The sequence below is a fragment of the Macrobrachium nipponense genome, chromosome 3 (genome assembly GCF_015104395.2).
Source record: "Macrobrachium nipponense isolate FS-2020 chromosome 3, ASM1510439v2, whole genome shotgun sequence".
In the NCBI taxonomy this organism is placed as follows: Eukaryota; Metazoa; Arthropoda; class Malacostraca; order Decapoda; family Palaemonidae; genus Macrobrachium; species Macrobrachium nipponense.
Window position 1 is genome coordinate 106,805,610 of NC_087202.1, and position 27,403 is coordinate 106,833,012.

Below are 27,403 nucleotides of genomic sequence, written 5' to 3' on the forward strand. Positions count from 1 at the left end.
AGGCCGCCAAACAAACGTCTCGTAGGCGCAAGAATCTATCTTAAATGAATCAACTTTATAGTAGTCTCGACTCTCGAGATTTCAAGAAGAGAAAATACTAGCTAGCACCGGTACAGTATTTAATTATTAACACAACCAAAAAAGGACAAAAAGAATAAATGAGTAAGACATATCAAAATTGGTAGCACATATTGCACGATGGTAAGTGAATAATTGTCATCGCTTGTGTTTCCAGTAAAAATTAAAACGATTTTTTATAATTGAAGCCATAGCAGTTTCCTGATAGCCATTGTATCCTTTTTAGAGGTATTTGACAGACATTTCTGTTCTGTGCACTGCAATGTCAATGTCGACAAATCTGTAGGAACCACGTTTGTGTGTGAATATAAGCTTGACTTAAGAAAACAATAAAAATATAGAAGGAAAAAATTTCTTGTCCGACGTTATTATACCACAAACGTTTCACAGTAACGATATTCAACATTCCAGCTCCACCTTATTTACTCAAGATATTACTGGCCTCTTGCAAATAACGTGGATTGGAACAATGAAAAAAAAAAAAATTCTTACAATTCAGCGTGTTTCTACCCTGTCTTTTCATCGTGTTTCTGATGATCCGGACCATCTTTATTAGGAGCATGTGTTACGTTGTAGAGAGAGCTAGATAGTTTTTTTTTTTTTTTTTTTCTCCTGTAAGTTGACGAAATTTGGATCGCTTCAATAACTTGTTCTGTTAGTACCCAAAATTTCCATACCGTCCTGCCAACCAACGGAAGTATTACAAGGTGTCGTTTAACTCCATTCACATTTCCACCTTGTCTTTAAACCTAGCCTATATATCCTTCTTCTAAGAGTATGACAGTGCTTACCATACTCTAAACTGCAGATCAGAGGAAATTCAAGAAGTCAACGCATTGTATTTACAAAATTTCCTCGTTAAAACATTCTCTATGCTCACAAAAGCTGACAAACTAGATTTGAATTATGTAAACACCGTTAATTTGTTCAAAGTTTCGTGTTATGCGAAATTCCTATTTCTTATTCACTGGCTGAAACAGAACTCAAATAGCAGTCACTATAGTTTGTTCGTGTTTTTTACGCATTTTGGGTTATACTTTAAATTTGGTGAGCATTTATCAAGTCATAGTAAATGAGGATATCTCTCTTTATTGCACGCCCCAAAACTTGACAGGTAGCTTATGTATCAATGTCTCAGCACGATTAAGAATCCTTAAAATGTGTAACCTTTTTACATCTCCGATGCTTTATACGTAAATTTTCCTCATTAACAACAAGGTTATGAACATTATACTTTTCAAGGTTTCATCCTTTTATTACTCCAATTTCTTCCGTGCGTATCCAAGGTCTGCAACTCTGACAATAGGCAGTCAAGTGACCATCACCAGAGGATGCTTCAGTTTCCACTTGAAGATTCAGGACTTGATCTTCGTGTACCTCTCAGTCAAGGCATTTATAAAGTAACACGTTTGAATGTATGAAATAGCATATACTTAATACGGTCTTTTATATTTTCTGTGGCACAGTATTTTTTGGGGCTTGTGTATATTATGGGCACCCGCTGCTTGGTCAGCCATACCTCAAGCAGCTTGTTTGGAAACCTGGCTGAGAGTTTGAAGACTAGCTTATTAGCTGGAAAATATTTTTTACTTCTTATAACAGAAATAATTTTCTATCACCAAACATATTACTTACACCCAGTCTTCATGTGTACAGTACTTAACTTGTCATCAACATAAAAAGGGTCAGCCTTCCATTACAAAAAATTAAGACTTGGATTTAAGTTTTCGAGGGAAAGTGTCACAACGACAGCACTGTTTTTCATATTAAATTACAAGACCAAAAACCGAGGGCAACAACATATTCGCAACACACCTTGCCTTTTGATCTATAGAATCTAGTAGCCCTGGGTTTGTTCAGTGTTCGTGATGAGAGAATATAAAGTTCTCGTGAGAAATCTTGCAACAGACTTTAGGAGTCTGGTGGGAGCAGCACTGAGTTACCTCAAATTTTCGACAGACAGAAGTGGGATTTCCAGAACAGGTTTGATCATTTTCTACAAAGGGATTAACAAAATGTTAACAACAGTGGATTAGAAATTGTTTTTTATTCTTACTGAATCCTTTTTCTCATTATAAATGGAAAAGGTTATTCTTTAAAATGAGCAAGAGTACAGTACTTCTATTAAAATATATATCTCAATGTGAGGAATGTGATAACTATAAAAGTGGATTTAAGTAGCATTTCTAATATGTGAGGGTTTTGAGGTTATAATATTCAAACAACTTTTTAAAAATTGTTCAATATATAACTGTTAAAACTGTTTATATAATGCAATTACTTACTGCATTTCCAGTCCTTTATTCATGTTGATGAAAACATTATCTAGATAACAGGCTTTCATTCTTTCGTTTCACATTAAACTGCTTCAAAATGCTCATATTTTGCCTCCTTCAAAGCAAATATATATCACTTCAGATTCAGTGTATATTAATTATGTATATAGTATTTGAATGCAGTTCATTGTAACAAGCGATTGCCTGAAAGAAAAAGCAGCAAACACAAGATACTGATACAGCACTTCCGTCAGCACATTGCATTGGGAAAGAAATGCATATGCTCATAATATTTATTCACTATGTTTAAAGGAAAGTAGAAAGCACGACGGCAGTGCTTTCAACAGTATGAAGGCAAACCCACCAGCGTGGACAACCTGTTAACCCTAATACAGCAACAGTAGGTGAATAGTGGCACTTTCATCTTAAATGAACCTACACTCTTCTATTTGGAATGATTGCTCATAATACAATACAGTATACAATTACACAGGGTACTTCAAAGCTGTCTATACAGTATCTGCCTACATGTCCCATATATAGAGTTGAATTTCATATATATCAACATGTGCACACAGGCTCTGTTCAGTGAATTTTTATGAAATCTACTTGAGTGAATCACAATTATATGTGGTAAGGATATCAAAAGTGTTTTCCATAATCTGAAGTCATCAGTGTGAATAGTGTACTGCACAATGAAAAATCTAAATGCACAAATACAGTACTACTGTGTTTTAATAATACTGAATTGGTCAATCTCTTGCAAGGTGACTGTCAATGGGAATACGTGTTGTCGCCTGTACTGTAACATGTAACCCTAACTAAGCAAGACACCACTAATGAAATATTGACGATATCAGTGAGGACGTGACTGTACCCTGACAATAACTATGACTTCTTACTGCATGCAGTTCCATTATATAGTATTGTGCTCCTTGCTGCTACTGAACAGAATATTTGCAGTCCATAGGACATAGGATAACTGACACCACAAGGCATGATTGTTGAATGAAACATTTAAAATCCCTATTTAATAGAGATAAATATATGAAGTAGGAGCTGGGTTGATTGAGTCCAGATTTACTGACCTATTATGTACAAAAAAGTTTTGGCTCTAAACTAAAGGTAAGACATTTGGTAAAAAAAAAACTGACAGCAAAGAGTGGAAGTGAGTTAACTGACAGCTGTAAGAATCCGATCACAGGGAAAAAGCTTAAGACGAAATTGTTTTAAACTTACAGAGAAACTCCAAGAAAGAGCTGCTTTGTCAATGTGCAAAATCCAAAATATACGATGAAAATACGAAATTTCATCAACATAAATATCCAACACAACACAGATTTGTACATCTATGCTAAAAGCTATGCACTGTGACATCTTGAAAGATCCCTTTCAAAAATTATGGTCCCATCATTAACCTAATGAAATGCACTCGGTTCCAAAGAGCACTTCAATAAATACCCAGGGGCATAATTACTGGTCATCACAGATTTCATGAGACTATTATATAACAATATCTAATTCATGAAACAGATATGTCAGTATAATCAGTTCTTTTGAGGTCAGTCAAGTCGCTTATTCTGCAACGCGTGACGCCATGCAAGTCATCTGTATGATCTTCTTCATGGCTTTGGGTATGTCTTCGGAGGTCCGCGTCTTCGGGGTTCCTCCCAGAAGCTCCCGGCACTCCCGCTTCCCTTGGGAGATCTCACTGGTCGCTATGATTAGGTCGTAGCAAATTCCATCACTCACAACCGAATCTTGCCTGGAAGAAAAGTGACTTCAAATAAGATTACTTCTGCTTATAAAGGTTCACTCTCTTCGTATGGCGCAAGTGCTGTATTGACAGAATTCCAAATTAACTTCAGTTCAAAGGCAGTAATGCAATAATAACAGATTTGCTTTTGATGATGGAAAAATAATTTTAGGTCACCTTCATTTCACGGGGACAATGACCATGGAAAGCATTCCAAGTTGAACATACTATACAGTATTTCTTTAATCTATATTTGTGTTTCTTCTTGTTCACTACACTTTTGCTAAAAGGCAATAACAAAGAAACCCAGCCATTAAGACATAGTGACAACAAGAAAAGTAAAAGTATCCTCAGGATAATAAGGAAAGACAATGAAAGTTTATTATTAAACTAATAACCATATAGCAAGAGCCTCGAAACTGATCTCAAGCTGATGACAGGAGAACTGGACAATTTCTCTTGATTTAAACTTTCTCACCAGGATGGCACGGGACTGAAGACTTTCTTGTAGTGAGATCAGTAAACTTTGATAGTATTACAAAAATACACATAACCTTTTCTAAGGGGAGGTAGGTCGGGCCAGTCACGTTAGCTCTTTTTCTTGTTCCTATGAAAGGACTTTCTGTATTTTGTTTCATCTGCTTTATTTGCGTTTTTTGGTTTTAAGATTTACAATGGTTATCCATTATATCAAGAAATACCTGAAGGGCTATCCGTCTAGACTTTGTTGCCAAAAGTGAACTTCTTTTCATAAGTGCAGTAGTTCGAGAAGAGAATAGAAAAGATAAAAGTTAGGCCAAAGGACGAGCGCTGGAACCTATGAGGTTATTAAGCGTTGAAAGGGAAACTGACAGTGAAAAGGTTTGAAAGGAGTAACAGGAGGAAAACCTCACACTTACACTATGAAGCAATCGTTAGAGAGAGAAGAAAATCAGATGGAAGAAAGAGAATGTGGAAAGAGGTGCAGTACAAGGAATGAAAAGGGTTGCAGCTAGGGGCCGAAGCCACGCTGCAAAGAACTTGAAGTTATCCTACAGTGCACCACGGGGTATACAGTAGTTCGAAATCTCATATTACCTGTACTCTGGGTGCGTTGTGACAAAATTCCTGATCCAAGCTGCCGTTGTCATTGCTGTTCCAGCGGCTCTTGCACTTATGAAGTTTAAATACTGTCCAATAGTGCACGCTGTGTCGGCATCCATGTCTAACAATCCTAAATACTGTCGCACCAATGGGACGAGACCCATGAATTCGTCGCCCTGGAAAGGGGATCAGGTTCGGTGATGAACAAAAGCAACAAGACAGCCTCGGAAGAGTACATGAGCAGAGTCATACGAGCACAAATATTTAATATTAAAAATTCAACTTACACTTAATAAGTATCAATATTAAAATGACTACTTACACTTAATAAATATCAAAGTAGAAAATGTTCAAATGTCATTAAAATTGTTGCAGAGGAACACGTGCAGTTGAACACCATCACAAAAGCACAATGAACTAATAAGACTTATTTTACGAAGCACAGGATATCCAAAATCCATTGATAAATCCTCATAAAATTCGGCATTGGAAAAAAAGGCATAACAAGTCTAAAAGTGTATGAGAAACATGACTAGAGTTACAACTGTCAATGAGTTATTGATAAGACTAGTTTACGAAGAACAGGATATCCAAAGTCCATTGATAAATCCTAATAATTCGGCAGTGAAAAAAAAGAAGGCATCACAGCAGTCTCAAAGGTGTATGAGAAAAATTAACAAGATGATAATAAGATGATAAGATATGCACTATCTTCCACCGCAGAAAAAAATTGAAAAAAAAAAACATTATTAAAAATGGCCAAAGTCTAATGACGAATCCTTACCATTCCATTGATAATTTCGTTCACTGTCATCTGACTTGCGTCGTCTCCCTTATCGCATTCGCGAGAGAAGATATCTCGGCGGAACCACAGCTTCTGCTCCAGAACTGCGTTACGTTTCTGACAGTTCTTCATGTTCTCGTCAACCTTCAAAAATGAAAGTGGCTTAAATACGTACATACATACATACACACACATGCACATATGTATATAGTATATTAATATATATATATATATATATATAGATATATATAATATATAGATTTTTAAATTTTTTTTTTTATTATTATTTAAAATAAATAAATATATATATAAATATATACATATATATAATTTAAATGAAATACGACTTTATAATTACCTGCCAGCTTTTTATCAATAAACTGCTCAGTAATGGCTTTCCCCGACCTGAATTTTGAACCGAATTTTGTATTTTGTATAAATTCAACGAAATCAAAGGCTGTAACCTTTACTTTCGGAAACTTGAATGTAGGATACCCAGTAAGGGTATCCAATTTTTTTTTTTTTTTTATCGATAAAGAAATTTCTTTGTGTTTTCTATGCTGCACTCCACAAGCAGTGTGCGTAACTTTATTGTCCTTTGCTCTCTGCCTCTTGTCATCAATTCTCCGTTTTCTCTCCTCCACCCAAAGTAGCTGTCAATTTCCTCAACTCCAGTGACGTAATTTTCACAAATGAAGAGTCAATTCTTCGAACTTGCCAACAGTGTTCTGGTCAAACCACTTTTGAACAACAGCATATAGTGCGCCACTCTTTGAACTTGATATTGATTGACTGATCAGCGTATGCAAGTTAGTGGTAGGTTACAGGAATTCCGTCCTAACTGTTGACAATTTTTCTTCTAGGGTAATGTGCGTTACCTCTGTAGCTGTTCAAGCCTTATGGACACCCAGTGTCATTTTCCACAGAAACAACATACAACAACAAGCGCTAGCAACCTCTGGTTAGTCCGTTTTGTATCATTTTATGAAATTCCAACAAGGATTTTACCCAACTCACTGTTGACATATTTTTGGCTTTTCTTCAGTGGAGAATTGGAGGGATCATTTACCAGCCCTATAATTAGCAATTCCTGGATTTTTTTTTATTTTAGATTCTTTGCTACATGTTATTTAAGCTAAGGAACACGTAATTTCTAATCTATGCAATGAGATGGACTGATTACAAATCATCTCTCCAACATCAAAGCAAGTGAACATGCAGTTTTTAGAATCACACTTCACTGAATAACAAAAAGGACCAAGTGACGGGTGAAAGCAACGCGACGCCACTTACTTTCGAGATCGGAATGAGAGTGTTCAGTTTGAAGGTGAGGATCGCCCTCGTCAGGAGTACAATGAACACTCCGAAAGCAGCGTTTTCGAAGTCTGTCAGCTGAACTTCGCACGGACGAAATTCGACCCTCCAGCCAATGTCACTGTTGATTGGGGGGATCTTGAAACGCATTGTCTGCCAGTTGGTGCTCTGGATGTTCTGCCGAGAAAATACACGCTATTAGGAAAGAGCCTCGATGATTACTTGGCGGAAGTCGATCATTCACACTTTTCTAATCCTAAGAACTTTGATTTCATATATAGTATATAAAAAAAACAGCTACGACAACTGATAAACATTCATTACTAATAGTTATCTTAGAAATTTACATTAAAGCACTACGCGTTATGAATATATTTTAAAGAAACTATAATTTTTATCCTAAATAAAAATACTGTGTTACACATTCCATTAGCATGATATTGTATTTAGTTCTTGTTCAAAAGCAGAGCAACGCAATAAGCACATTTCAATCAGTTCCTTCCTATTACTACTCAATAAAAACCTCAATAGTACTTACAGAATATTTCAAAATACAGAACATCCTCGTTCAATAATTAAATGCTTTACACAACATTTTTTTCTAGACGTTTTATTGGCAATGAGTGCAACAAACCAAGGAAAGCACATAGGCCTAGCGAAGGGAATCTTACTTCGAAATGATCCATCTCTCTCTTGTCATCTTGGTGCAACTTCTCGGAAAAGAGCGATATCGAATCCCGGATGAACAGATGAGCGATGTGTTGCGCAACGGACTCTTCGACTTTGTTATCAAGCAGCTTCTGTTTGATTTCTTTATCGTACACTAGTGGTATGTCATTGTATCTGCAAGAGAGACAAAGTCGCCGGTCAGTACGGTAATAAAATGGTACTACAGGCAGCGTTGTGCCTGTGAAGGTGAAAATTTGGCTGTCAATAGGACCAGAGTGGCGTGGCATTGTCCGTGTTTCTTCATACAAATAAATGCGAGCTTTATGAAAAGAGTGGTATATCAATGTACTTGTAAAAGTGGACATATCACTTGTAAACGTGGCAAAAATGATGTACACTGTTTCATTAAATGAAAACTATTCACACCTGTAAGTGGGACAATAAATATTGACTCATTGTTCTTCTAAAAGTGAACAATTTGCCTGCATTGTAAAACAGCAACTGTGTATCACTTTTCCCTATAATAACTTATACAACAATAGTGTAGAATTGGTGTTCTAAAAGTGAACAATTTACTTGTTTATGAGACAACAATGGTGGGTCATAGTCCCATGAAAAGGGAACATTCGCCAGTAAGGAAGGCAACATTGGTGAACAATAATTTGAGTCATTGTTCCTTTACAAGTGAACAATTCTCTTGTAAGAAAGACAACACTGATGTATGCCTGTTTCCATTAAGATGAACAATTCACCTGTATACAGGGAAGCGAAAGCGAATCAATCACCTTTATGTAAGACAATAATGGTGTATCACAATTTTCTTACATGGAACAACTCAAGAGTCAATAATTAACCTCCCCACAAAAGATAAAAAACACACACATACACACACACACACACACACACACACACACACACACACACACACACACACATATATATATATATATATATATATATATATATATATATATAATATATATAACTGAAAATGCTCTTTACCAGACAAACTCAATGATGGAAACCTCTTCGGCTGAAATTTAATTCCCGGGAAGCATTCACTCTCATTTTCTGAAAAATCTGCAGATTGTCGCTCTTTCAGATTTTAACTTTCCTTTCAAACTTGGCCCACTGACACCGTCCAATTTCTCCAAACTTACGAGTAATTTTCGCCTTGAAAAACAAAAACCATCTATGAAAGTCAGCCCAGCGGTCTGATTCAGCGATCTAGAGACTACCTGCAAGATAACAGAAATTCCAATTCCACGGACACTCATGAACAAAACACTTGACGCGGCCTACCTTCCTCCGCACTCTGACAGGTAACAGTCCACGGAGTCGTATCGGGACTTGGGTATCACAAATCTATCGTTCCTGAGGGGTTCAAGGCCACGTTCCTCTCTCGTCCGGCAGTCGACAGAGCCAGAGATCACGTCCCATCGGCAGTCGACGTCGGTGAGATGGCCTCGGAAAATCGGACTCGCAGCCGTCAGGGCGAGCTGGAAGATTTGGACGTTTGTTTTAGTCTGTTTGGCTGTATTGCTAACAGAGCGACCTTGATGACGGTCACTAGTGAATTATGCCTTTTTTTTCTGCAATATCCGCATCGCATTAATGAAGAATTGTGTTGTAAAAAAAGCCAAAGGAGCTGGAGGAAAGCTCTGAGAACTTCTCTCGTAACTCGACTAATACGTGTTCATACAAGTTCACTGAAATATAGGGCCGTACCGAAAGTTTCTTTTTTTTTTAATGAGGGGCTTTTTTTTTCCCCCGCAAAACTGGACCTTTTCTTATATAAATGTCATTGCATATATTGGTATAGGGTGGCCTATATGATATTCCTATTATCACTCTTGTATTTCCTACTACTGAAGAATGATGGTAATGTTTAATAACGAAATTCATATGAAAAAAAAAAAAAAAAAAAAACTCGCTGTAAAAAAAAAAAAAAAAAACTATTTATTACTTTGTAAGTGTTCAATGAAAAGGATAGTCAGAAAATAAGGACTTTAGAAATTTTGGGAACGACACACCCCCCCCCCCCCCCCGCCCCCAAGGGCCCTCATACAGGCCTGAAATAAGGGAAGAATTTTATACCAGTAAACAGAACAAATTCACATGGCGCCGTTCCCTCATGGAGGTCGAGATGAATCCCAATAGGGAAGGGACGACTGAAAACTCACCATGACGGGGCAGAGCGGGGTGAGATGGTCGTACAAGACTTTGGCCTCGCCAATGTTGCAGGCCTGGAAAGTCATCTGCAGGCACGAGCATCCCATACCGAAGCCCATGGCGTCCAAATAGACGTGGTCCACCTTCGCCGCCTCTGCCGACGTGCCGTCGTCGCCGTACTGAGTCAAGTCCTCTATGAATGGGCTGGGCGTCTTCAGGTCCTTGTAAACTGAGGAGTTGGAAGGACATGTGCAAGTGATTAGTGCGCTGTGAACTCAGCTGTGCCCCTTCGCAGCTTTTAATACATAGCGTGATGTTAAAGGAAAATGGTAATATTATATAATTGCACACTATACACACACACACACACACACACACACACACACACACACACACACACATATATATATATATATATATATATATATATATATATATATATTATATACACACACATAAATAAAGGTAATATCACGGAGGAAAATTAAAAGACGAAAATTGCCAAGATCTTTCGGTCTACCCGACCCTTTACTTCAATATACAAGTAAAGGGTCGTGTAGACCGAAAGATCTTGGCAATTCTCATCTTTTCATTTTCCTCTGTGGCATCACGTTTTATATATTTCGTGATCAAGTTATTCATATGTATATCATGATCATTTTCAGTTAATAACTGGAGTCAAGAAGGATTTAGGAAATTCCTGCTACAGTTGTAAACAACTAATTTACCAAACCCCCAGGAAACATTTTTCCTTTCATTATCTACTCAAAGTAATGCGGAGAATTTGTGGAACAGTAAAAACATTCACGATCAATTTGCCATTTACCTTCCAGGCTGAAAATAGTCTCAAGGTTTCTTAACCTTTCATCGCCTAAATCTTTACCTGTTCTGAACTCATTGTGTCGTAGCATCTAGATTACATAATGCTTTCCAAATCTTCCCCCATAATTGGAATAATTTAGGCCAGAGGCCATGCGCTAGAACCTATGAGGTCATTTAGCGCTGAATATGATGTTGAAGCAATTGTGAGGGAAGGGAGGAAAGTAAGATGAAAGAGGAATATGACTGGAGGTGTAGTAAAGGACTACAAGTGTAAGGTACAATAGGCAATGACAAGTACTAAATCTCCTCAAGGACAACACACGAATAAATTTATAGCAGAAGCTGTGTCAGATGAATAGAAGAACACATAAATCACAAAAGCTGAAAGTTCTGCTTACAATTTTACATTTCAAAACTACTTTTGTTTCCCTAGTTTGCCTCGATGCCTGTAGACATGCCATAGATGAAACCATAGAAGGTGAGACTAAAGTTTTTCAAAAACTACAAGAACTCAAAAGACTAAGGCTGGAATACTTTTAGTGGAAATAGAACAACCATTAAGTGGCTAGCCACTAAAAAAAAAAAAAAGGAAAAAAAAGAACATGCGTGTTTGTATGGAAGGCCGTAGACAAGTCACTAAGAGTGGATACAAAGTGGCTACCATGACTGTTTCTTGGCCACACCACTGTAAGGTGATATTATCAGCTGGCCACTAAATGACAGACCACTTAGTGGCCAGCCACCTTCCACTAAGTGTGCAGGCAGCCTAACAGAGATAGTCAATACTCTGGTAACTTTCGCGGTTGAGAGGATACTGGACTGCAAAAGGAGGATCTAGAAATTTCTATCAAGATGCTCTTTATTGTAAGTTGCTTCATTTCCGCGAAGCCACAAACAAAACTACGACAACATCCGCAGGGCCTAAAGGTTAAAAAAAATTCATGACATTTCCAGATAGGGAGGGGGATCAGAATACATGAAAACATCTGGAGACCATTGAAGAAAAATTGCTAAAAACTGGAATTGTCAAAGTAACCAGACTCTCCAAGCTTGACAGTTTACCCTGAAATCAGACTTTTAAACTTACAACGAGACCAGACTCACGAACCAACTGGAATCTTGCAAGGTGTAAAACTTGCAAAATTACTGACACCTTCCGAGAAACCAGAGAATCAAAAACCATAACAAGTTCCAGAGACATGAGACAGGAAAACCAAAATTATTACAGAGACCAGAAAACACAGTATAACCATAATGCTTTTCAGAGACCAAAAACTTACTAGGTACATTGATGGCGACCTTCTCGCCTCTACGTTCCCGGATGTTACGTGTCAGAGTCGAGTAGCGTGGGTGACTCTGAGTGATTGCCTCCGATGGGAAGAACAAGGAGTGAGAAGCCCCTGAAGTAGGGTCGGGTTTGGTCGGTGGGTGGGTGAAGTCGGGGCATCCCAGTCTGTCGGAGAGACAAAAGAATGATTTGGATTATTGACTGTTGTAAGACTGAGGCTTATTTTACAGAGCATATGATGATGATCATCATAATAACAATCACAGGCAAAAAAGTGATGAAATCACAAAAAGCCCTGCCACAACTGACAGATATAGAGGTCAAGGAATACAAAGGAAGTAGGGCACAGGGCTTTACTCCACAACCTGATAAATCATGTTGAAAGCAAAAAGTAGAAGTAAGAGTCTTTTCTTAATCAGTATAGAAATCGAGTGCTCTTATAATACAAATATTGAATGGGCTTCGGTTTGGGCGAACCACCCCAGAGCGCCTGATTCTAGTACCACCCAAAACTGACCCAGCCGAGGTTTTTTGTTGAACATTACTCTAGTCTGTATAAAAGCAACAATCGGAATGAGTTCGCCCATAGTATTCTTGAGGACAAAGAAGAAAAAGAAAAAAAGTTACCCACCAAGAAGTGTTGCATTTAATGATCACACGCTTTTAAGTGAATACATGCTATAAGTTTTCAAATTGTATTGCGCGAAGAATGCCAGTTTCTACCTCTTCAGGTAAGGTTAGAGTTGAGCATATTACCATGGCACTCATTTTCTATACTGATTGAGAAAAGACTCTTACTTCTACTTTTTGCTTTCATTGTAGTTTATCAGGTTGAGGAGTAAAGCCCTATGCCCTCCCTACCCCTTCCTTTGTATCCCCTGACCTCCATATCTGTCTCCTGTGGCTGGGCTTTACTACAAAGTTTGAGTTCATCAGTTTTTTGCCTGTGATTTCAGTTCTTCTTTTTGCAATGGCAATGCCCTAGATCAAGAAAAATACGGTGACAAAGGAATGGGGATTATTCAAGTTTTAAATACAGCTCTCTTGGACCTAGTATGTGGCTTCTAAGTGATTATGGTCAGCTCAGCTCGTTTGCTGTATAATTATACAATTTATATATATATATATATATATATATATAATATAATATATATATTATCTATATATATATATATTATATATATGTGTGTGTGTGTGTGTGTGAGAAAACATTCTAACTATTGAGGCTCTGTATTTAGGGTAGATCAACGATCTCAAAGGTCATAACGGCGTAAGTAAATTCAAAGTATGTGATAATTTTTAATTAAGATAACTGACAGTAAGTCAGCCAACTTCTAACTCCTCTAGCTATTCACAAACCACGTCTCTTCTAATGTAGTAAGCAGTCCGTACCTGAGCATCAGGAAATTCGAATTTTGTTGGCTAATTTGAATGGCATACTGTAACTTTAAAGTTTCATTATTTCACAAAACAAAGCCCGAAAGTATATGAGCTTTCAGAAAAACTAAGTATCACGGCTGTATCTTTTACTGTTATCATTTCCCAAATATGTTAGTTCCCTCACCCACCCATCTCCCCTACCACATCCCCTGAACACCCAAAATCGATATCTGGATCTCCAGAAGGGCTGTCGATTTTCGATGAAATTTGGCACGATCTGAGTCCTAACTGGAAAGCCTCTAGAGCCAGAGTTCCATCTCGGTCGGTTGAATATTTCCAGAGTTATAAAGGTATAATTCGGGCTTTTTACTAATCGCCAACTACCATGGCGGTTGATACTAAGAGCTCACCTGGGGAAGCTGGTCAAGGAAAGGACGACTTCGTCGGGTTGGAGCAAGCTCTGGACCTCACTCCTGCGAAAGCTCATGTTGTGCTCCACGATGTTGAAGTGTTGGACCAGGGACCCGTAGGGTTGGCCCGGCGTCCCTTCAACCATGTATTCGGCATATTCGGGACGCCACAGAGATCTCACCTCTCTGGAAGTAAAAGACAGACAAGGAAGATGACATCGAGGTTGGAAAAACTGTGAGGCAGCGAGGGAAAAACGCAAACATACTACAGGTAAAGTAGGTTAAAGAAGTTTTCCTCAGTAGCCAGGTAGGCACAACTAATACTGGAAAAGGGGATTTACAGATTTTAAATAACATTAAGGTATGGGGGGTGGGGTTGGACGTGTCTACGTATGTACAAGTACAATTTTTTATACAGAACTTATATAAATTATATACAAACTTCAGGGTAACAGAGAACGCCATTATCAGACACATGTCTGATCTGAAGTTACGTTAAAATCAAAATCCTTCCACATATGATTTGTGTTTTAACAGAAAGGGTCTTGTAACGTATGAAATTTGATGTTTTTGCATATCTTACATTGAAATAAAATACCGATAGTTTTCTGTAAATATCTGAATTCCGTCTGATGTCTGGTTACTGAATCTGTCATTGGGAAAGACAATTCCATATCAACAATTACAAAAGTAGTTTGAAAAATGGCAGCATTTGGTAAACAAGAGCATGTCATGGGGAATCATCTGTCAAACAAGATTTTCAACGGAAGAGCAATCTAATAAAAGCAACATGAGAACTGAGTTATTTTTCAATCTAGGGATTGAAATAATAATTCTGTCAAACACAGACATGAAAAACGTAATAATTTAAGGAGAATTATGAACATATTATTTTCCAAAAATGAACTTGAAAATGGATTTTTAAAGAAAGAAGATGCATGGGATCGAAAACATGATTCTGTCAAACGTAGACATGAAAAACGCATGATTAACTCAATTAGGGAAAAGAGACAAGAAAAAAAGGAAATACTCAGGAACTAAAAGTTAGTATTTGTTATTAAAAAAGAAAGCGAAAATAATTAACCAACATCTTCGCGAAAGCAAATATTGAAAAACGAATTCCTTGCCAAACACAAAAATGAAACACAGAACTGTAAATCAAAAGATAAAAATGAAAGGACTAGGAAATGAATAGCACTCCTTATCTTCTCGAAAGGAGGAAACCCGAGTTCATGTGCCAAAGAGGAGGATGAAAAATAAAACCAGGAAACAAGGAATTTTCTACTGACTGAAATGACAGATAATTCCTTATATTCCACCCCCCCCCCCTTTTTTTTTTTTTACAGATAAAGCTCTTATCCCTGCTATTCTTGAATAGGTAAATATTATATATACTTTCTTCTCTGTGTGTGGCAGATCATTCAGTGTTGAGTGCTCCTACTAGAAAAATTCTTCTATTTCAAGTTCCTATGAGACAGACAATCTATCATTACATGCAACTATCTATAGAGAAGCAAGCAATGAAAGATTTTGTCTCATAAGAACATGAAAATGGAAATATTTTTCGATTAGGAGCACTCAACACTGAAGGGTCTGTCAAACACAGAGAGGAAAATATAATATTGACCTGTCCAAGAGGGGGGGAATATAATGAATTATCTGTCACACTTGACAGGAAATGGAATTACCGATTGCACATATGCATGAGAAACAGAAATATGGAAAAACAAAAGGAAGATGAATGAACTTGGGTATCGAACAGAACGAAAATGTTTTTGACCGTCAAACATAGAAAATAATGGAAAACAAAATGGAATTAGCTATCCAGCAGAAGGAAGAACATTAAATTAGCTATCAAACAGACGGAAGAAAATGGAATTTGCTGTCAAACAGAATAAAGAAAATGGAATTAGCTGTCAAATAGAAGGAAGAAAATCGAATTAGCTATCAAACACAAGAAAGAAAATTTAATTAGCTATCAAACAAAACGAAGAAATTAGCTATCCAACAGAAGGAAGAAAAATGGAATTAAATATCAAACAAAAGGAAGAAAATGGAATTAGCTGTCAAACAGATGGGAGAAAGTGGAATTAGTTGTCAAACAGAAGGGAGAAAATGGAATTAGTTGTCAAACAGAAGGAAGAAAATGGAATTAGTTGTCAAACAGAAGGGAGAAAATAGAATTATTGTCAAACAGAAGGAAGAAATGGAATTAGTTGTCAAACAGAAGGGAGAAAATGGAATTAGTTGTCAAACAGAAGGGAGAAAATGGAATTAGTTGTCAAACAGAAGGAGAAAATGGAATTAGTTGTCAAACAAGGGAAAAATGGGAGAAAATTTGGGAAACCTATTTGTCAAACAGAAGGAAGGAAAATGGAATTAGTTGTCAAAAGAAGGGACAGGGAGAAAAAATGGAATTTATTGTCAAAACAGAAGGGAGAAAATGGGGAAAAATTGGAATTATTGTCAAACAGAAGGAAGAAAATGGAATTAGTTGTCAAACAGAAGGGAGAAAATGGAATTAATTGTCAAACAGAAGGAAGAAAATGGAATTAGTTGTCAAACAGAAGGGAGAAAATGGAATTAGTTGTCAAACAGAAGGAAGAAAATGGAATTAGTTGTCAAACAGAAGGGAGAAATTGGAATTAGCTATCCAACAGAAGGGAGAAAATGGAAGTAGCTCTCAAACAGAAGGAAGAAAATGAAACTAGCTATCCAGCAGAAGAAAGAAAATGGAATTAGCTACCCAACAGAAGGAAGAAAATTTAATTAGCTACGCAACAGAAGGAAGAAAATGGAATTAGCTGCCCAACAGAAGAAAGAAAATGGAATTAGCTACCCAACAGAAGGAAGAAAATGGAATTAGCTACCCAACCGAAGGAAGAAAACTGAACTATACTCTGTTTTTTTCCATTTGTCCAACCGCATGTGATGTTTTCGTATGGTAACACTGCGTCTCGGGCTTTTAATAGTTACGCTATGAGTAAGTTTTAGGTAAATAAAAGGATATCTGGGTGTACATTTGCAACTGAAAAGTGTTTTAATAATTTACTGTGTGCGAATTACACCGTTAATATTCGAAATAGGATACTATTATTGTTAATTGTAAGCTGCCTTTTCGGGGTGGCGAATGGAACAGCCAGACGCAGTGGCGGGAAAATTGCTTCTCTGTTCACGACGGCAAGATGTCAACTTTATTGGACCACACCTACTCTGCTACTAAGCTACGTATTACTTCATTACACGTATATCAGTATATTACTTTTAATTTTTATAAAGTGCGTTTTAGCCAGATACGATAGGACGTAACTTGGTTTAGCATCTGTTTAATGGAATTTGTGGAAATGTTATTTGTGCATTGACCGTATTTGGAAAGAAGAAAGCTCTGGTTGTACTGCTTTTTACTTAAAGCTGTCTCCTTATTCGCTAAAGTCACTGGCATCGATATCATTGCTATTATTATTGTGGATTCACTTAAACTGGAACTCCAAGAATGGTGCATCTTCATTAACGAATCACAGTTGAGCGAGAGGGGGAAGGCAGGTGGAGTGTGTTGTTCAGTCTCCCTCTCACACTTTCCCGGACCGTAATACAACTTATTCAGACAAATCCCCTGTTCACTGTATTTCTATGACGAAGTATTCGTTTTTCATCATTCTTTCTCGAGACCGTTTTTGAGCCAAGAATATTAGGGGATAATCATACATACAATGCTGACAATATCTTTATGAAGAGCCGAGTTATAAGGAAAAACAATTAAGGATTTTTTTTTTTTTTACATAAAAGTGTCTGTTGCTACTACATGATTCTATGGTAATTCCTCATTTCTCGTAGTTGACTGAAACAAATTTATAGTTATTCCTTTTATTCAACATTACAATTATGTTAAAAAGATGTATCAGTGCTAGGCCACATGTCATTAATAAATGAACATGTAAAAAAATGTAAGGCTCCTTTGATTAAGGGACTACCACCCTAATAGTCGTGGCTGGAAAATTGTCTCGAGAATGAATGATGAAAAACGAATACTTCCCCATAAAAATGAAGTGGCGAACAGATGTTTTATCAATGGAGTGATATGCGTAAGTTGCATTACGGTCCTGGAGGGAAGGAGGGGGACAATATAGCACACTCCACCTGGGTCCCCCCCAACGCGTCTGGCTGTTCCATTCGCCACCCCGAAAAGGCAGCTTACATTCAACAATAATAACAATATCCTATTTCGAATATTAACTGTGTAATTCGCATACAGTAAATTATTAAAACACTTTTCAGTTGCAAATGTACACCCAGATATCCTTTTATTTACCTAAAACTTACACATAGCGTAACTATATTAAAAGCCCAAGATGCAGTGTTACCATACGAAAACACCACATGCGGGTAGACAGATGAAAAAAAACAGACTATAGCTACCCAACAGAAGGAAGAAAATGGAACTAGCTATCAAAGGAAGAAAATGGAATGTTACCAAACGGAATGAAGAAAATGGAATTAACCCCAAAATAGGAATAATAATGAAATTAGCTATCCGACAGAAGGAAAAAATTGAAATTAGTTATCGAAAAGAAGGAAGAAAAATGGGATTGGCTATTGAACACAAAAAAGAATAAAATCTGCTTTCAAACACAAGAGAGAACAATAATTAAAATCATCTGTAGAACAGAGGCAAGGAAAATGGAATCAACTGTCAAAACCAGCGACGCCAAATAAATGGAATTCACTCACTTGGGATTTGTTTCTTCTGCTTCTCTGAGAACTTCCAGGAGTTCTGAACCGCGCAGGGAGAGTCTGGCCTTCCTGTTCTCGTGGTCCAGCTTGATGATCATGTATTCAATCTGTGATAAAAAAAAAAAATAAAAGATAGAATGTCTTCAGTGGTGTAATTACAGTGAAAATTGTTCCAACCTTGCGGCATTGTCATTCACATTACAAGACGAAAATAATGTTTAAATTCAACGACTCTAATTACTGTAATTTAAAACCAGAGCTGAGCTATCTGCAATGAAAGTTTCCACATAATACTAAGAACACATAACTAATAATCAAAGAGAGATATCGGTACTAGGGTTTACAAACGAACACAAATTGCAGAAAATAAATATCGACTTATAATAAATATGATGTGTGATATGTGCAAATACTGCCCGTCTTTACATGCAATACAAAATGACGCTTACGTAACTTACAAATAATAACAGAAGAAATGAACGAAAAGACAATAATATTATCACAGCTTTGAGACAAGAGATTTATTCTGCACTCGATTTGCGCCCGTGACGGTGCAAAAGTACTCAGCAGCAGAACCTACTCGTCGAGTTCTTACTTCATCGAGAGTTACGTCACCTACTGACGAGTTCATACACCAAGTCTTAAAATGTTCTCTTGAATAAAAACCCAGACAAGTTAAAAAAAGGAAATAAAAAAAGTTTCGTTAAAATAAAAGCCCGCAAACAAGTGTGCAATAGTACCCTCGGTTAAATTAGGACACACAAACAATTACTAACAAGTAACAATAACTAAATTAAATCTCGGTAACAAGGGAATAATTCTCACTTGAATACAGATTCGCTATGTAGTCCTGATTCAATGGCATGCAAACAAGTCCTAAAACTCAAAATAAGAGCTATAGCTAAGACTCGGCAGATAGGAACTGGCAACAAGCTGGGTAATTCTCGCTAAAATAAACGTTCGCAAAATACCTACTGTCCAAAATCGGTTATACTATGAATGGCCAACTGGCCTGCTGACTATAGTTGTTGGCGGCACGATGAGAGGCTCTAAGCTTCGTAATAAAATGACAAAAAATTTTATCTTTATTTGAAATCAAGTTTAAAGTCAAGGAGACTGGCTCTATTCAATCCATTAGTATGGAAGTTCAGCGAATAGATCTGTCGCTAAGATAAGAACTCGCTACATCTCTCGTTGAATCACACATTCATAATAAAAAAAACTATTTTCATTTCATGGTGCGTTGCGCTGGCAGTCAAACCAAGAAAAAAAAGCCCAGCTCGTTTGAATCTTAATTCCCACGGTCATTCAGCGAACAGCAACTAGCCAAAGTAACTAGAATGAATATGTGACCTTGAATAAGCCTGTGAAGTTGAATTGGTCAGGAATGCCTTTCGTATACCTGCGTCCATAACACAAAGTATATATTATCTCCTAAAGATATGTTTCGTCCCCCCAAGAAGTGCGTGATTGTTCGCTAGAAGACAATCTTCGTCAGGGTTGGTTGAAGTGATGATCATCATCGATTTCTAATTTTAAAGTGCAGGAGCGTACGGCTTCGCTTTCTTACTTTCGAGGAAAAACAAACAAACGTGAGGCAATGATGGATGCTGCTTAAAAGCAGTATTCCAGCCCTTCCAACTACTTTGACGGAAAAAATAATGGAGGAAGTAAGATTCTCTGTACTACAAAAGAAAAAAAAAATACAAGTGGGGTTAATTTCTCGGAGATCAAAACACCAGGACAGACCCCACCTAATGCGTCCGAGTTTAAAGGGAAAGATGGCATTTTCCCCAATAATCCTACAACTTTAAGCACCGCTCTTGGTGTGAATATTTCACATATCGCATTCCAGATGCCACTCAATGCACATGCGTTATTGCCAGGACTGTTATTTTTTCCAATAAAAAAAACGATAAACTACATATAAAAAAATTGAAATATCATGGGCCAACTTCCTGCTTCGCATTTAGGACGAGCCCGGTCTCTTCATGACGAAAAAAAAAGGAAGAAGAATCCGCTAAGTATTGCGCCTGGGGAGGGGACTTCCCCTCAAGAATTTTTACCCTATTATTACCCTCCTGTCTGTCTGTCTGTCTTCCGGAATACTTGGGGACTGTCCTCGAATGCACTACCTGGTGCCTTCCGACCATCAGCTTTACCACTAAAGAGGATAAGTTGGGCTTTCGCTGACGCCTCTTCCACTCGACGAGACGCTGACGAATCGGGGTGTTCCGCTTCCTAGAAGCTTGCACGTAGCAATAAAGGGGATATAGATATATATAAGCGCAGTTAGCTACAAATGTCCTTTAATATCCAATTCGCTCGACCTCGGAATTGATGTATATTTTTATATATGTTAGCCGAAGGAGAAATCAGGACTTCAGTGATGTTATCGTCTACACCAACATGACGGCTTGGCAAATACCTTATGTGGATTGTGGCTTCAGAGTGCAAACAAGGAATCAAAGATACTTAAGTGTGTGTACTCTATTATATCTCTGCTGGGAACAGACGTCCATATTCATGATCTAACTGTTGAACTAAATTGAATGTTTCACAGAGAACTAACACAAACAAACAATAAATAAATAAGTAAAGAAACACAATTAATACATATATATATATATATATATATATATGATATATATATATATATATATATATATAACATAAAATCCGAAGATTCTTTCAGCTTTAGGAAACGTTCTGCAATCCAGGAACCTTGAATTCGAGGATGGAAATAAATATGGCAGATATGTCCACGCCAGAATACAGGACACAACGGCTTCAGAGATGTTTCTGTCTCCACTGAATGTACAGTTATGAGACAGTCTTCATTACACGAGAGAGAGAGAGAGAGAGAGAGAGTCTACAAAAATGTGGTACGATATCTTTAATCTGGAAGATTCTTTCCCTTTTTTAATGCAGTTTTCAACAACCAGTTTTTGCGGTTAAACTATGAGTCATTTCTACTTTCCAATTGTGGATCTACTAACTTCTAATCATTATGACTACTTCTCTTTCTCTCTTCTCTCTCTCTCTCTCTCTCTCTCTCTCTCTCTCTCTCTCAACGAACATTATTTCGTAACTAAACCCTCCCTTACATTTAACACTATGACAACTGAATTCTCAATCCCTCTCAAAGACGCTAACATTAAACCACATTAAAATGAAGCTTCGTATAATAAAAATTCTCTCGCTAATATACATTGCCATGCAAAAGCTTTAAATCCCTCGCTCTGTTTCTCCTCCTTCCCCCCCCCCCCTCTCTCTCTCTCTCTCTCTCTCTCTCTCTCTCTCTCTCTCTCTCTCTCTCTCTCTCTCTTTCTAAAACACACAGTAAAGGTAAATTATTTCCTTTTTTCTTCAAGAGTGACACTTCAACACTTCTTTCCCACTCAAGCCACTTCACAAGGTGAAGTGGCTCTTCGCATCTTGTTGAGAGAGAGAGAGAGAGAGAGAGAGAGAGACTGGTCAAAAAAGGAAAAACTTAAAAGTTATCATGAAAGGAAGGTTTTACAAGTCAAAGAATATAACATATATATATATATACATATATATATATATTATATATATATATATATAAAGAGAGAGAGAGAGAGAGAGAGGGAAGAGAGAGATGAGAGAGAGAGACGAGAGAGAGATGAAAGGAAGGAAGCGAGTGAGAAGAGGAAGGGAGGCGAGGGAAGAGAGAGAGAGAGAGAGAGAGAGCACCGCCGCAAATACGCACACACGTCATACGTTGTGGCAAGGGAACGGCGTAAAAAACCTAAGGGTTGTAACGCCACTCTCAGTAACCCTAAATCGATCAATCAATCTGTTACCGGGGAAAAGGATCGAGTAGTTTCCAGCCTGCAATTGCGTAATTCAGACAGCCCGCTTGAGTGAGCGCGTGCGCGCGCGCATGAGTTCCTGAGGCCGCTTGATTGCGTCATGCGAAGAAGGCCCCTAAGCAAGCACCAACCTTCGACAACAGCTCTGACATAAACACTGCCGGCAGGTACTCGCGCGCAGTTGCCAAGGATTTTCATTTGTTCATTTACTTGAATTATGATGAACTCGTTTATTCTCAGTTCACAAAACTCCACCTTAACCAAATCTGAGGAGCCTTCAAGATAATTTGCAAAGGAAGGTTCAACGGAATTAAGTACTAAATATGACCTGTTACTGAGGCTGGTGAATCCAGGCCGTCAGAAATGACGGTAGTATTATAGAAGGTCGGAGTTATTCCTCCAAGGTTGTGACATGCTAGGCCTAAGCTGGACGACGGCGCGCCCAAACATGAAGTTCATGACCCATAGACCAACCTGGAGCAAGAGATCGGATAAACATTGAAAGGCAGAGAGTAAAGAACCTGAGAGCCCTAAGAGGGAAACGATGCAACAGTGTGCCACGTAAGACGCAATGCAGGCGGTGCATCCTTTATATAATATCAGTTAAAAACTTTAACAACATGGCGGAATAGGCATTGTACAGAACCTCTTTTCGTGCTTTTTTGGAGCTGCAAGTCAGTGAGAAGCGTCAAACGAAAAAAACTCCAAGTAGTAGTTATTTTAGGCATCAGACAAATCTACTATTTCCTTTCTCTCTCTCTCTTCTTCCTCTCCAAGGACAAAACTTCACGTCATCTCATGCACCCCAATCGCTCCACGGCCGTGAGAATCTTCGGCTGTGCGACAAAGGATGAATTTGAATGATTCCCCTTAAGGAAAACGCTTAAGCTGGCTCATTCATTCATTCACATGAGCACACAAATATCTCTCTCTCTCTCTCTCTCTCTCTCTCTCTCTCTCATATATTATATATATATATATATATATATATATATATATATATATACTACATATATATATATATATATATATATATATATATATATATATATATATATATATAATATTATATATATATATATATATATATATATATTGTAGTTTCAAAGAAATATTGCATTTTTAATATTATAATTGAACCAGCAATGCTTCTTTTAATATAATAATAATATTAACAGTAAATACAGAGCAACCCATAAATAGACAAAATGGTTCATCATGAGGAACTCGTGGTCAAACTAATGGAGTAAAGATCATCCATTTAGGTTTCTTCCGGGAACTGATGTAAATTCATGAATAAAATTAATTTTCAGTTCTCAGCTGTTCTCCAGGATTCAAGGAGGCCGTCCATTTCATCCATTCCCAAATAACGAAAATAAAAGAGAAAATGTAAACAATTACTCGAATCCACATAGCCAACAATGGAAAGTTCTCACTCACCAGTACCGGGAAAGTCGTTCGATGGAAAGTTACAGCTGGAATTCTGTGAAATATTTGGGGAGGGGTTGGCCATGGGCCAAGGCCGCGTCCATTCGATTTTGAGATGGATCCGGACAAAGGCTTTGTCCTCATGCCTCTGAAAGTCACCCACTCTCCTGTTTCCTTGTCCTTCGGTTGAACGAGAAGACTCGTGCTGCGTAGTACATGACGAATCTGCTGAATGACAATTCTTGCACTTGAATAACGTACTCCATGGTGAACATTTACACTTCCACCGTAGGTCCTGGTGTCGAAAAAGGCGACTAACTGTGGAAACTGTTGCCTTGCAGTCTGGCTTTTTTGGTTAAAGGCTGGGCCCACCGCCAACAACTGTGGAAACTGTTGCCTTGCAGTCTCGCTTTTTTGGTTAAAGGCTGGGCTCACCGCCAACAACTGTGGAAACTGTTGCCTTGCAGTCTCGCTTTTTTGGCAAACGGCTGGGCCCACCACTGTGGAAACTGTTGCCTTGCAGGCTCGCTTTTTTGGCTAAAGGCTGGGCCCACCACCAACAACTGTGGAGGAAACTGTTGCCTTGGAGTTTCGCTTTTTTGGCAAAAGGCTGGGCCCACCACCAATAACTGTGGAAACTACCAAATAATAAACCAAGCTGATGTCTAGGCCAGTCCCTTACGACGCTCCTGATTGGCTATTGATAAGCCAATCGATTGGCTTATCAACAGCTAATCAGAAGCGTCGTATGGGAGTGGCTTAGACATCAGATGAACGGTTGATGTGAATCTACTATCGCAACATTTGCAGCCCGAAAGACGGAGCATTTCGCTTTCTCGACGGAATCATCATTTCTTTCCTTTAGTTTATTCGAGAATGAATGGTTTTCTGCGCGTGTCTACTTTACATCCTGAAAATGGGCATGCACGCGCATACCTTCGATATTTAACGAGTCTCCCTGTTCAAGTGAGTGGTTTATTCGTCAAGACTGCGAGTTGTGCTGAAAAGCAAAATGCTTGTTATAAAGGAGCTTGTTTTGCTATTTAATGGGACAAGCGATTCTTTTACTGTTTAGAACAACTTGCAGTCTTGACGAATAAGCCCACTCGCTTGAACAGGGAGACTTTCCGAGAAAACCAAAGCGATATTCTGATGACTGTCTTATTTCATAGTTACGAATACTATCAGAACCATACGGAATGCCCTTCTTAAATACCGAGGGTATCCGTGCATGGCCATTGCAAGGATATGAAGTAGACACGCGCACAAAACCATTCATTCTCAAATATGGTAAAGGAAAGAAATAATGATTTTGTTTTTTATACCACGAGGATACTTTTTCGACGAAGTAAAATGAGAGAGAGAGAGAGAGAGAGAGAGAGAGAGAGAGAGAGAGAGAGAGAGAGCGTCTGAGCACCAGTGATGCCAACCTCTATAACCCGATGCCCACTACAGGAGACGAGAAATTACCCTACATAACTGAAAATGACCCAGCATTCTGCCGCTATGGTAATAAATAAATCTTTAGATTATGTTTAGATGCAATATCATGAATACTAATAAGCACATTGATCTAAACCTAACTTGTTACAATCCCCATACACTTGAAAATGTTACCTTGCTCTCTGAGATTTTGTTTCGATTACCCTACACGTAGGGCAATTACCCTACAGTTGGCAACACTGTTGAGCAACCCTGCCGCCCGCCATGGGCCTGAAAAGCAATTCTGGCTGCCTGTCAGCAAGCAAGCACTGTCAGCGTACTAGAGAGCAAGCACGCTGGCCGCCACGTGATGGCGCACCGCCGTCTCTCGAGTGTGCGTTCAAGGTCACAAGAACGGCAGCAAGAACAGTCATGATAACAGCTCCGGAAATTACGGAATCAATAACGAACAGCTGCGACAATGATATTCAAAATCCTGAACGCATGACATCACTGAAACAGGTCATGATGACATTACAAATTTATCATACGAACGGTAGCGGATCTAGAAACCTTCCATTGAGGGCCCACTTAGGATTATCATATATATATATATATATATATATATATATATATATATATATATATATATATATATATTATATATATACTATATATATCTATATATGTATATATATCTATATACTATCAATTTTACAATTATAATCTAGAATATATATCATATATATATATTATATATATATATATATATATATATAAGATATATATATATATCTATATATATATATATAGTACTATATATAAAATATATAAAAAGAGGGAAAACTGATAGTAATGATAAAACTGTTTACAACATTAGAATTCACTCATCACTAACGAATCCAAAACTGCAGTTTACGGAAACAACAACAAACACGAGCGCAATAAAATGATCAAAGGTGAGAATTAGAACAACAACAAAGAATATAAATGTTAACAACCTTATTCTAAACAAGTATAACACAAAAGGAAGATTAATTAATAAAGGAATGAACAAGGTTACGGAAAGACGAGAGGAAAAAGAAAAAAGTCAAAAGATTGGACGGAGGTAAAAAATAAATATATAAAAAAATAAAGAGATGAATAGAGAACAAGGAAAAGCTAATAGTGGCCAAGTAACAATAAACGGAAAAGGAAGAAGAATCAGGAAGAATAAAAGAGAATGACAAGGAAGGGAGGAACAGGAGGAAAAAAGAAGTATACGAGATGGCAAAGGGGGGAAGAGACAGACAGAAGACGACGACTCATCCAGTGCCACTCCAGCAATCAGGGCCAATGTGAAAGAAGAGAGCAATTTAGGGCTCAGGGTCGGTAGTTTAGAGTAGAGAGAGAGCAGAGGAGAGAGAGAGAGAGAGAGAGAGAGAGAGAGAAATACATTTTCAGGTCACATGGCGACGATAAATATAGCAGAGGCCACAGGACCTGAATACAAATGACACATCTATAAGTTCGAAAATGTTTGGAAACAAACGCGTGGGGCGAGATACCTCTCTCTCTCTCTCTCTCTCTCTCTCTCTCTCTCTCTCTCTCTCTATATATATATATATATATATATATTATATATATATATATATATATATATATTAAAGGCACTCGATACAATGGAAGGTTTACTGCTAATGCCGACGCTTCACAACTAAACGGTTGCATCTTCAAGGCTGAAATACAGCGAGTTGACTCTTAATAATTATTCATAAAACCATTTATCATAACATATAACTAAAATCACTAAAGTATTAGGCTTATTCAAAATGTTAACTCATTAAAAAAAATATATCAAAACACCACTGACACGATCGGCCAAGCGGAACAGAGGAATTTATTTCTGGTGATAGAAATTCACTTCTCGATATAAGTGCTGTAGGTCCCGTTGCTAGGTAACCAATTGGTTTCT

At 37.7% G+C, this 27,403-nt stretch overlaps 1 protein-coding gene across 1 annotated transcript in view; it reads right to left on the reverse strand.

The window, feature by feature from the left end:
• Nucleotides 1-2,108: 2,108 nt before the first annotated feature.
• LOC135221940 (glutamate--cysteine ligase catalytic subunit-like) overlaps nucleotides 2,109-27,403 on the reverse strand; it is a 72,075-nt gene continuing 46,780 nt past the window's right edge. The window contains exons 2-11 of the mRNA XM_064259970.1: nucleotides 18,761-18,870; nucleotides 14,033-14,218; nucleotides 12,235-12,407; nucleotides 10,144-10,361; nucleotides 9,263-9,459; nucleotides 7,963-8,134; nucleotides 7,271-7,468; nucleotides 5,978-6,121; nucleotides 5,188-5,369; nucleotides 2,109-4,119 (exon numbers count right to left, since the gene is read on the reverse strand). Coding sequence (XP_064116040.1) covers nucleotides 3,930-4,119; nucleotides 5,188-5,369; nucleotides 5,978-6,121; nucleotides 7,271-7,468; nucleotides 7,963-8,134; nucleotides 9,263-9,459; nucleotides 10,144-10,361; nucleotides 12,235-12,407; nucleotides 14,033-14,218; nucleotides 18,761-18,870 — 1,770 coding nt within the window. The 3' untranslated portion in view covers nucleotides 2,109-3,929. The remainder of the gene's footprint in view (nucleotides 4,120-5,187; nucleotides 5,370-5,977; nucleotides 6,122-7,270; nucleotides 7,469-7,962; nucleotides 8,135-9,262; nucleotides 9,460-10,143; nucleotides 10,362-12,234; nucleotides 12,408-14,032; nucleotides 14,219-18,760; nucleotides 18,871-27,403) is intronic.